We start from the raw sequence: 12,500 nt of genomic DNA, 5'->3' as shown, positions 1-12,500 counted from the left end.
CGAGAACAGAAAACGGGAATCGGGAATCACTGAGTTAACAGAGATGGTGTATCAGGTTAACAATCCACAAACTCGCCCTTAAACTATCCTATCGTAAAGCTCATTCTTCCCTAACAACTAGACTAGAGCTGCCACCGCGCGCTAGACTTAATTGATTTCGCGAGTTTGTTGTTTTTCCTTCAGTAGAATTTTGTGATCTAGAAATTTTGTTTTTGTTTTTTGTTTTTTTCTAAAGTTGGTCTCTTTGTTGATTTAGTTTCATGTTTATTTGTCAAATTTAAATATGTATAGTTGTGCGGAATCTTTTTTTTTTTTCTGTAAGACGTAGATATATCAGCCAGTGAACGTTCATTAGTGAAATTCAATCTTATTTCCCCAAATTTCACAATTGTATTACTATTCTGCAAATCATAAATACAAAAAAAACAAAGACCAGTACTGAAAAAAGGAGGAAGGGGGGAAGGGGAACCTACAAAAAAAATCCAGAAACAAAAGAACAATAACAGCCTAACCAAAAAAAAAGAAAAAAAATAGACTCTACGAACAACGAAAAGAATCAACCAAAATCGGGTCCGGAGGCTCTTGGGTTGAAAGGGTTAAGGGGGGGGGGGAGGGCCACAACACCCTCTTCACCAGTAAGGGGGGCGTGGCCGAAGGGGAAAATGGGCGGGGCAAAGGGATCTAAGGGGGTTGGAAGGAATTTTCATTATATATGTATATTCTTGTATATTCTTACGTTCTTTTTATTTCTGATACGATTCGTGTTGTGGTTGACGGAATGTGTTTCTTTGCAGTTTTTAAAGGTGTTCCGTGTGGTTAAGAAATAAGAGGGTGAAAATGCTTTAAATGAAAACACAAACACTTTGTCAAATGAAATGTAATATCATGTTACTCTTAACTCTCTTTTTTTTTGGGGGGGGGGGGGAGGAGAGGAGGTAAGCGGGGTGACTGATCTAAAAATAATAATAATAAATAAATAAATAAATAAATAATCCAAGAAAAGAAATATAAATACATAAGTGATTTACATCAATTCCCTCTCATAATTTAAATAATCACAATTTACATTTGTGCATTTTTTTCGATAACCCGAGAGGAAATATATTGCACAATAATCTACTTAGCAACAAAGAATGTCAATGCTAATAAAAAAAAATAATCAAATAGAATAAAAAATAAATAAAAAAATCTCATTTTTCTTTTCTTTTACCTTCTGTTGGTATATCTACGTTTTGTTGTTGTTTTTTGTTGTTTTATTCTTTTTGTTGTTCTGAATCGTTTGAGAGATTTATTCGATATCTTTCATAGTCTTCCTTCCGTCACTCAGGGTCTTTCTCTCTCTCTCTCTCTCTCTCTCTCTCTCTCTCTCTCTCTCTCTCTCTGTCTCTCTCTCTCTCTCCTCCTCTCTCTCTCTCTCTCTCTCTCTCTCTCTCTCTCTCTCTCTCTCTCTCTCTCTCTCTCTCTCTCTCTCTCTCTCTCTCTCTCTCTCTCTCTCATACACCAGTTTATCATCATCTTTTGTTCAATCATCTGAATTGTTAATTTTTGTAAACATGAATTCTTTCAACGCATTTAGAATAACAAAAATTTCTAGATCATTCATTTTTTATACTCGCGAACAGTATCGTGTATTAATCTGGTTTTGCTAAATATATTAGTCATATATCGATTTATACAGGCATTATGGAGCATAAATATACATAAAAAAATCATAATATACACAATTTCTGGTTGGTGAAGTAACAAAAAAAATAACATCCAGGCAGGACAGGGAATCAAATGGTACAATCAACAGTCGACCCGCGTGAACCCGATGCTCAGTTGTTATTTATTCACTCAATTCTCTTACACATGTCGCACTTTCCAAACGTTTATAGTGATTGCTGGGAATATCATCTAATCGTTCGTTTTGACGATATTCCGGAAGGCACCAGTAGTGACTATATATATATATATATATATATATATATATATATATATATATATAATATATATATATATATATATATATATATATATATATATATATATATATATATGATGTCAATTTATTGCTACAACAAGAACACAAAATTGCCTAACATAATGTGTGATCAACACACTGGTAGAGAACACTTCAACTATGGCAGTAAGATAATGATAATAAAAAAACGGCACACATAGGAATCACAGAGAGATAAAAATCCAAGAGTTCACACGGGGGAATTGAACAAATATAGTTATAATAACGGTCGATTATCATGAACATCACGAACGACCCAGCATATGAACATGAACAGCACATGGAACAAAGTTGAACACCGGGTCAAGCGTGGATCGACGGCAATCAGGAACGACCAACCAGTTGCTTTATATCACAAACTTGGCAGATCTATTGCTGTAATAATTACTGTAATTTGTCAGTTTGTGTCGAGGCCGAATAATCTTAACCTTTATGGGAACACATCACTACGTTACAGTATTATTATTATTTTTTTTAGTTGTTATTTTTCTATTCCTTTTTTTGTTTATACCATTCCGTCTTGTTGTTGTTGTTGCTTTTTTTTCGTTTTTTGTTTTTTTGTCTCGTATCAGAAATGGAAAGGAAATAAAATACATGGATTAATGATATGTCTACATAAAGGGTCAAAATAACTGACCATGGCACAACATTTGTACCTGAGAAGTTATTATACGAAATCTTTTTTTTATTTTTTTTATACAAAATTACGGCCCAGAATATCACCCAATTCTCGCATCTCTGCAATTATTCCAGAATACTGCAGGTTAACCAATGACAAAAATGTAATAATTTTAAGCCTCAAAGTTCATGTGATAATGCCAATAGATTTAAAGCTTTGAATATGCATACAGGGAAAAATATATATATAAATATGTGTGTTTCTGTTTACATTTCTTAGATTTCTATTAAATTTCCCAAAGAAGGGTTCATTTCGGACCTTATTTTCTTTTCTTCAAGAGCATTAGTTGTTTATTCGCTTCTCCAGATGAGGTTATGAAAGACACAAACACTTAACGAACGTGATGTTACTTTGCCACCACTTGAGTATCTCCAGATTGTAAAACGTCCACCGCTTTATTTTGAGTAGTCACCCCTTGTAAAGCACATTTCTCTCGTTAAACGCATGACAGAAAATTTAGTTTGCGGGGAAACTATAGAAGATTGGAAAAGAAACAAATTTCCTTGCTGGTATTTTGTTTGTTTTCAAACTTTGATAATTGTCCTATTGCATATGTAACAATATTGAAGACACTGTTTAACTGATTTCACAAGGTAATATTTGATGATATTCTTCAACAGACGTCAAATTACTAGTTGTTTTCGTTTGTTTGTTTTTTTAAGACTGTAGTAAGGTCTTCAAACAGTCGGTAACTCTCCTCTTCACAAGATGTTGAATCTCTCTCTTCTTATAAGATTCCAGTTGCTCAATAAAAATTGTTTTTTTTTCTTATCCGAAGCGTTTTTCATTTTCTGAGAAATACCCAAGGGCAGACTTGATGGGGGAGGGGAGAGGTTGTTGAAAGGGGGAATAACATCACGTTAGGGATAGAAAAGGCGAAGGAAAGAAGATGAAGGGGGAAGAGGAGAGATACGTAATGTGAGAGAGAGAGAGAGAGAGAGAGAGAGAGAGAGAGAGAGAGAAGAGAGAGAGAGAGAGAGAGAGAGAGAGAGAGAGAGAGAGAGAGAGAGAGAGAGAGAGAGAGAGAGAGAGAGAGAGAGAGAGAGAGAGAGAGAGAGAGAGAGAGAGAGAGAGAGAGAGAGAGAGAGAGACGCAGTTGTGTTTGTCTGACGAAGGAGAGATCCTAGTGAGTTAGGGAGGGAGAGGAGGGAGGGGACGGAAAACGGGGCAAAAAGTGTCACGAGATAAACACTCGTCGGTGCTCTTGGCTGAGCGGGGGGAGACTTGACACTTATCGGTGATATTAAACTTGTATGTACAGAGTAACTATGTCAAACTATTTTTTTATACATGGAAGTCCTCATCTCCTCATCAAGGTGTGAGGTTCCCGTTCACAGAACAACCTCTTTGGACCACGAAAAAAGGACATATTTTCCCCGAAAAGAGGAGTGATGAGAAGGTGTGTGTGAGGGGAAAAATGCGAAAAAAGAGGGAAGAGGGAAAGACATTCCATTCAGGGTAAAAGGCATTATATAGAAAACGAATGGATGATAGAGGGGGAATGGGAAAAAAGGGAGATAGGAGAATAATTAATTCATTATTTTCCCTCTTGGCATAACTTAAAAGTTCATCCCGATTCACTCTTGGTGGCGAGCGTATAAAGAGGGAAGAGGAAAGAGGAAGGAGGGAGGAGGAGGAGGAGGGGGATAAAAGGGGTCACTCTTCACCCGTTCACGAGGGAGGAAATCAGACCTGAAGCTTTCAGATTTCAGGGGGAGATTTCATTGCTTTGCGACTTCGCGAGAGTCCACATGCCCCTTTTTCTCATCATGCTTCGGTGTTCACGTCTGGGTCGGCGGAGAGAGGGCGAGCAGCCTGTGCTCTCTGGCTAATGAGTAGAGGATCTTGTACTTTGTGCGTCACAACCTGGGGTCGAGAGGAGGAGGAGAGGGAGGAGGAGAAGGAGGAAGAGGAGAAGGAAAACGAGGAGGAGGAGGAGGGGTCTGCAGCCACCACCCACAAGCAGCCCGTCTTATGAGAGAAGTGTAAATGCCCAGGTAGGCTGAGGTGGCGGAGCGCCGCCCGCGCGAGAGGGTCGGGTCAGGGGCGCGGGGGAGGTCAGCGGTGGTCGGGGGTGGGGGGGCCGCGAGCCAGGTGGTGGGGGAAGGCGGGGTGACGAGGGTCGTTGTAGCCGTCCAGCGGAACTCCCCCCTCCTGCAGCTGGCCGGGGAGATAGTCCTTCCAGCTGCGGAAGAGGTAGCGGGTGAACTTGCGCAGCTGACGGAACTTGCAGTAGGTGGCGCCCTCGGCCGACTCCACCTGCTGCGTCTGGATGAGGAGGCCGCGCTCGCGCAGCGTCTGCTCCAGCTTCTCGCGCACCGACGACTTCTTGGAGCGGCGCTTCCTCTTGGGCGAGTCCTCCATGGGCGGCGCCAGCATGGGCGGCTGCATCCCCCGCTCCAGCGTGCCCACGGGCGAGGTGGTGGCGCTGCCCAGCCCCGACAGACTGCACGTGTCCTCCGTGTCGCTCTCCAGCCGGATCTTCTTGACGTCCGTCTCGCACTTTGTGATGTTGTCGAGCAGCTTTCCCGAGAGCTTGACGTGCGCCGCCGCCGCCCGCGAGTCCCTGGCCACGCCGCGCTCGCCGCCGCTGAAGTAGCGCAGCGTCCCGCCCGCGTCCACGCTCACCATCTTCTTCTCCTCCAGGATGGGGTTGGGGCCGCCCGTGAACTTGAACTTGCAGATGCTCACCTCGGTGCTCGGGTCGGCCGGCGGGATGAACAGCGCCGAGCGCTTCCTGCGCGCTCCCCCGCCGGCGCCGCGGGCGCTGCCGCCGCGCCCCCGCTCCTTCAGCAGGGTCTCCTGCGGTGAGAGTCTCTCTCGGGCGGCCTCCTCCAGGCGCTGCTGCAGCGACTCCTTGAGGAGCGCGTGCACGTGGCGGTGGTGGTGTCCGGGCGGCAGCGGCGACGCGGGCGGGACGGGCGACGGCGAGTGCGGCGACTGCGGGCACGCCATCAGGTGCGGCGAGAGGCGCATGCGGGGCGAGGCGAGGGGCGGCGGCGGCGACATGTGCGGGAAGGCGGGCGGCGACAGCGACGGCAGGTGCGACGACTGCGAGCACAGCGACGGCGTGGACTGGCCGGAGCTGAGGCCGTCCTCCGTCTTGAGGCGGTAGTCGTGCAGCCAGTGCGCGGGCACGCCCAGCCGCCCGCCCGCCGCCCACGCCACGCCGTCGGGGGAGGCCACCTCGCCGCCCCGCGAGGCCTCCTCCTCCTCGATGACGGAGGGCGGCTCCAGCTTGATCCGGGGAAGGTCGACCTGACCGCGCGCCTGCGCCTGCTCGGGCTCGCACTTGAAGGGGCGGTCGCGCACGCACAGGTTGAGCGGTTCGCTCTGGTCCTGCGCCTCGGCGGCAGCCAGCGCGGACTGCAGCAGGCTGTAGCTGCGGGACCGCGCCAGGGACTCCTGCTCCATAGGGCTGTAGCGGCGGGCCGCCTCCTCCTCCTGCTGCTGCTGCTGCTGCTGCTCTAACTGCTGCTGCAAATGGTGCAGAGAATAGTCCGGGTGTTGCATGGCCACTTGCTCATGCATGGCCCCGGCGACGCCCATGCCAGCGCCATGTATGCCATAGTTCTTGGAGATGAGGTGCGTGATGTCGGCCTTCTTGGGCTTCCTGCCCCGCCGCGGCCGCGCGTCCAACAGCATCTCGCCCATGTACGGCAGCTGCTCCTCCTGCGTCGCCCCGGGGCTGGGCGGGCTGCGCGCCCCTGGCTGGCTGGCCATCATGATGGAGGGCACGGACTGGGCGCGGGCCAAGGCCACGTGCTGCAGCGCCGCCTGCTGCAGGTGCGGCCGCGTCAGCAGGTCTCTGAGCAGCGCCTCCGTGGCTCCCGCACCCGCCTCGTGGATGGTGATCGGCCTGGAGTTGCGCTGCGCACGTCCGCGCCCGCGCCCGCCGCGCCCGGGCCGGGGCACGCCCCCCTGCAACCCCCCCTCGGGCGCATCCCTCGCAGGGCCGGTCTCGGGGCCCAGGGCCTCGCGCGGGTGGCGGGCCGTGGTGGGCGTGCAGGCGGGCGAGGAGTTGGCGGAGGCGGCGGCCGCGGCGCGCTGCTCCTGACGGAGGCTGGCCTCGTAGTGATCCAGGTACTCCGGCGGGAGCGCCTGGTGGTGGAACTTCAGCTTGAACAGTCGCTGCCGCCGGCGGCCCCTGCGGAGGGAAAAAGCGTCAGTCTCGGGAAGCAAAGGGCGAGGAGCGAGAGAATCAACAAGGAAAGGCCTAAACTACCGGCAGGGATGCAACAGCCGCGGTGAGGCTGATGTTGCATTTGCAAATCATTTATCGTTTTTCTCATATTCGTACCTTCCGTTTTCTTATCATGATTACAGTAGGTATCCTATCGTTTCCATTAGAATCATTACCATTGTCAGACGCTAACATTATCACTGGCATTAACATTAACATCATTATCAGCATCAGCAGTAGTAATACTAATATTAGAAGTTGATCTAGTTCATACTGATGCCTTGTTGCTATAAATGCTGTAAACATAGCAGTGACAGTAGCTGCTCCTCCTCCTCTTCCCCTCCCCTCCCCTCCTCCTCTTCCTCCTCCTCCTCCTCCTCCTCCTCCTCCTCCTCCTCCTCCTCCTCCTCCTCCTCCTCCTCCTCCTCCTCCTCCTCCCCTTCCCTTCCCCTTCCCTTCCCCTCCCCTCCCCTCCCCTCCTCTCCCCTCCCCTCCCCTCTCCTCCCCTCCCCTCCCCTCCCCCTCCTCCTTAATCATCATCCCAATCAGCATTTCCGGTCACATTCAATTCCCCCCCTCCCCCCCCACCCCTGCCCCCATCCCTGTGTTCCTAATTAAATCCCAACTTCATTAATCCTTAATCCCCCCCCCCCTCCCCGCCCTCCGCCTCCCGGAAAAAAAAAATAACCGGATGAATATCTTGCTAATTCGTGCCGTGTATTTCGCGTCCATGAAACTTTATGTATGACACACAAGCCCCTTTTGGAACGAGGCAGAAGAACCGGTTATACAGTGCCGGCGATACAATCTTTGTGACACGAGCACGCGAGATATATAAATGTTTACGTGTATGAGACGGTATGAGAGTGAAGACAGATCACGTGTTTGTGTGTGGGAATGTCTTCTCCTTGGCTCTCTGTATTCGCGTCTATCTGCCTGTCTGTCTGTCTGTCTGTCTGTCTGTCTGTCTCTCTCTCTCTCTCTCTCTCTCTCTCTCTCTCTCTCTCTCTCTTCTCTCTCTCTCTCTCTCTCTCTCTCTCTCTCTCTCTCTCTCCCTCTCTCTCTCTCTCTCTCTCTCTCTCTCTCTCTCTCTCTCTCTCTCTCTCTCTCTCTCTCTCTCTCTCTCATAGTGGATGTCTCTTTCTCTTTCTGTCTTTTCCTTTCCGTTTCCCAATCCCTTTTTCTTTTCCTTTCTCTTTCTCTCGCTTCCGCTCTCTTTCTCTCTTCCTCGCTCTCTTTCGCCCTCTTTCTCTTGTTATCTTTCTCTTTTACTCTCTCTCTCTCTCTCTCTCTCTCTCTCTCTCTCTCTCTCTCTCTCTCTCTCTCTCTCTCTCTCTCTCTCTCTCTCTCTCTCTCTCTCTCTCCCTCTCTCTCTCCTCTCTCTCTCTCTCTCTCTCTCTCTCTCTCTCTCTCTCCTCTCTCTCTCTCTCTCTCTCTCACACACACACACACACACACACACACACAAACACACATACACACACACACACAAAAAAAACTTACGCCTCTCCCATGAACATACATACACACACATACAAACGCACGTCTTCTCCTTCCCCTCTTTCCCCTCCCTTCCCCCATTCCCCCTTCCCCTCCCCCCCCCCCCCGTCCACGCACACACACAAACCCAGGTCTCTATATAAGAAAGATAATGCGGGACAATTTCCTTCGTTCATGTCTGTAACGAGGACAGATTTCTCCCCCCCTTCTTCCCTCCCTCCCCCTCTATTCCCCCTTCGTCCTCCTCCCCCTATTCCCTATTCCCCTCCTCCTCCTACACCCCCTTCCCACCCCCCACCCCTCCCAGAACGACCAAGGCACGACTTTCATCTCCCGGGAACGAGTTTTCGGCCAGGAGCCCAAAACCGAGAATGCGAGTGAACCGCTTACTTGGGCATCTGCAGTCTGCGTCAGGGTTTTTCGGGAGGGCGCGACTTACAACACGGGGCAAGCGGCCGGAGGTTGGAGATGGTGATTATGCCTTTTTTTTTCTTTTTTTTTTGGGGGTGGGGGTGGGTAAGGGGGCGGGGGGAAGGAGGTGGAGGTTCTGTTGGTTTGCTTGTGTTTGTTTGTTTGTGTGTGTTTTTTTGTTTGTTTGTTTGTTTGTTTTGTCGCTGCCCTTGTATCTGTTTCTCTCTCTCTCTCTCTCTCTCTCTCTCTCTCTCTCTCTCTCTCTCTCTCTCTCTCTCTCTCTCTCTCTCTCTCTCTATCTCTATCTCTCTCTCTCTCTCTCTCTCCTTTGTCAGAAGCTATTTGCTTTCTCTGCATAATATGTACAAAAATAATTAAATCCCAGTCTCTCCTTCCCCTCTCCTACCCCACCTCCTCCCCTCCCTCCCCTCCCTCTCTCTATCCTCCCTTCCCTCCTCTCCCCTCCCTCCCTCTCTCCTAGTTCCTCTCCCCTCCCTCCCTCCCTCCCTCCCTCCCTCCCTGCCCAAATCACATTCTCCCTCCTTTCCTCTCTCTCTCCCTTTTTTGAACCAGCCTCATGAAGTCGTACAACTATATTTGCAACATAAATTGTATAACAACACACGGTCTCGCCCCTCCTCCTCCCCCTTCCCCCTCCCTCCCCCTGGTCCTTCTCTTCCCCCTCCCCCCTCCCTCCCCCTGGTCCTTCTCTCCCATCCTCCCTTCCCTCCTCACCCCTCCCTCCCTCCTTCCCTCCCATCCTCCCTTCCCTCCTCACCCCTCCCTCCCTCCTTCCCTCCCATCATCCCTTCCCTTCCCTCATCCCTCCTTCCCCTCCCCCCTCCTCCCTCCCCTCACCCCTCCGTTCCCTATGTGTCTCCGCCACACACAGTGAAGGAGTTTCAACGTCCCAAATACGGCACAGCTGATAACAGTGAATATTCCTATTTAAGGTAACGTAATATCAGTGGCTTCCCCTGATAGGTCAGTCCAACCGCCTCTCAGCCGATAAGGTCGATGGCTCGCCCCCTTCACACGTGCGGATGAGCCTTACGTCCCGCCACGGGATGGGATTGTATTAATCCTTCTTTCGCGGAGGAGTGAGAGGGCCAGAGGCTGTTTATTATTAATCACTCTATATTGGAGGGCCATATAAGCAGGACGTCATAAGGCCAGGGATCCATTTGCACGACGTGTGTAAAGCTCGCGCGATGACGGGAGACGCCATCTTGGTCTTCGCGCCAGAGGGTCCCCTGAGGCTCGCGCGCTAGCCTTCGCGATCGAAATGAAGGGTCGTTCTTGAAGGCGGAAGCAATGGTCGTTCTTTAAGGCCAAATTAGTGGTTGTTCTTTAAGGCGAAAATAATGGTCGTTCTTTAAGGTGAAAATAAAGGTCGTTCTTTAAGGCCAAATTAATGGTCGTTCTTTAGGGCGAATATAATGACTGTTTCTATAAGGAATTACAGTGACCGTTTATTGGAATTCCTTCTGGAAATAAATTAATTAATTTCGGCGCCGATTGAGGTTAGCTAGCGATCATCTTGATAGATTTTTTTTTTCTTTTCTTTTCTTTTCGTTTCTCTTTAACCAGTTTTCTATTCCGAAATCTGACACAAAGGCTTTTATAAGACATTTATCTGCACAAACTAATAATGATAACAATAATAGGATGATGATAATAACACCAATAATAATCATGATAATGAAAAAATAAGAAAATTTCAAAACCTAAAAGAACGATTCTGAAAGTACCCGAAGTTGGCGGAAATTATGAATATGGTCGCGTTTTTCTCTATTCGCACATTCACACGGGTGCGAATAACACAGTGAGGTTAAATCTGTTTTTTTTATTTCGTTTTTTCTTCTTTTTCTTGTTTTTGCTGTTGGTGGTGTTATTGTTGTTTGTTGTTTGGTGTTAATTATGATGATTTTTTTTCTATTATCTTTATTATTCGTTTCTTTTATGTCTGCTTTTCTCTCTTTCTCTCTTTATCTTTCTGTATCTCTACTCTCTCTCTCTCTCTCTCTCTCTCTCTCTCTCTCTCTCTCTCTCTCTCTCTCTCTCTCTATCTCTTCTTTCTCTTCCTTTCTCTCTCTCTCACTTTCTCTCTCTCTCACTTTCTCTCTTTCTCACTTTCTCTCTCTCTCTCTCTCTCTCTCTCTCTCAATCTATCTCTTCTCTCTCTCTCTCTCTCTTTCTCTCTCATTCTCTCTCCTCTCTCTCTCCTCTCTCTCTCTCTCTCTCTCTCTCCTCTCTTCCCTCTCCTCTCTCCCTCTCCCTCTCCCTCTCCCTCTCCCTCTCCCTCTCTCTCTCTCTCTCTCTCTCTCTCTCTCTCATAATGGAAACTGGTCATATGCCATGTTCGTTGATGTATCATAGTATAAACAGAATATAAAACGACACATATAAAAATAATAAAAGTTTTAATAAAACATCAACCGATTCAAAGCTTAAGAAGAACTAGAATGAAAATAGATAAATAAATAAATAACGCCAATAAAAATAAATGAATCCTAACTTGCGGCACTGAGCAGAGAGATATCTATAACGTATCCAATAACAGATGAATATTCAAACTTGGCGCGGGAGAGACGGGAGAGAGTCGAAGTCCAAGTCTAGAGCGTATACAATATTCATCTCCCATCCATAACAATGAGTTAATTGCCTCCAAACATAGGGTTGTCGAGTCGTTAGCGTAATTACATCATGAGACAGCCACTCTCACCTTACGGCCCCGGTTTTATAAGGGTCATATTCCCGCTACTTGGCATTCGAGTAAAGCCCTAGGGCGTTTGGATATATAAGGCGAGATTCTCCTAAAGTGAAGTTCCGTCGTGTTAGGCACCTTAAGTTCTTTCATGAGGTGAGGGGGTTGTGAGGTGGGGGTGGGGTGGGTAGGAGGAGGAGGGATATGGGAGGGGGAGGTGCAAAATAGGGTGAGGAGAGAAGGTTGACATTTTTTTCCTTTTTTTTCAACGGTGTGAAAAGTGAAATATTTTTCTCTCGCTCTGTCGTGCTCTCTCTCTCTCTAACTCTTTCTCTCTCTCTCTCTCTCTCTCTCTCTCTCTCTCTCTCTCTCTCTCTCTCTCTCTCTCTCCTCTCTCTTCTCTCTCTCTCACCACACACACACCCCACACACCCACCACCACACACCACCACACACAACAACACACCACACACCCACACACACCACAACACACACACACACACACACACACACACACACCACACACACACACAACACAACACACACACACACACACACCACACACACACCACACACACACACACCACCCACACACACACACACACAACAAACACACACACACACACACACACACACACACACACACAACCACACACACACACACACACACACACACACACACACACACACACACACACACACACACACACACACACACACACACACACACACACACACACACACACACACACACACATTTAATTAAGCCAAAACATACCGGACTTGTTCATCACTAAAAATACATATATATTTCTATAACAGTTCAGCCGACAGTCATTTGTCTTCTGGAGCCCCTCTGTATCTCCTTACAAATAACAGTTAAACGTATTTAGACCAATTTGTCTCCCTCTTCGAAACCCATTATTACAAAGATTAATTTCGTTAGTTTCTTTTTGCTGTTGTTATTTTTTCATTCACACTATGCCCAGTAATGATGGCCTGCAATGGTCGCCTGCAG

The 12,500-nt window shown here is 47.9% G+C and overlaps 1 protein-coding gene across 1 annotated transcript in view; it reads right to left on the bottom strand.

The window, feature by feature from the left end:
- Positions 1-3,725: 3,725 nt before the first annotated feature.
- The window catches only part of LOC119596756, an 11,003-nt gene continuing 2,228 nt past the window's right edge, over positions 3,726-12,500 (bottom strand). Inside the window, exons 2-4 of the mRNA XM_037946081.1 lie at positions 11,506-11,558; positions 9,910-10,098; positions 3,726-6,828 (exon numbers count right to left, since the gene is read on the bottom strand). Coding sequence (XP_037802009.1) covers positions 4,740-6,828; positions 9,910-10,098; positions 11,506-11,558 — 2,331 coding nt within the window. The 3' untranslated portion in view covers positions 3,726-4,739. The remainder of the gene's footprint in view (positions 6,829-9,909; positions 10,099-11,505; positions 11,559-12,500) is intronic.

The sequence above is a fragment of the Penaeus monodon genome, chromosome 38, assembly GCF_015228065.2.
Source record: "Penaeus monodon isolate SGIC_2016 chromosome 38, NSTDA_Pmon_1, whole genome shotgun sequence".
Lineage (NCBI taxonomy): Eukaryota > Metazoa > Arthropoda > Malacostraca > Decapoda > Penaeidae > Penaeus > Penaeus monodon.
Note: the sequence above shows the minus strand (reverse complement) of the source record. Positions and strands in the feature narration are given on the sequence as shown.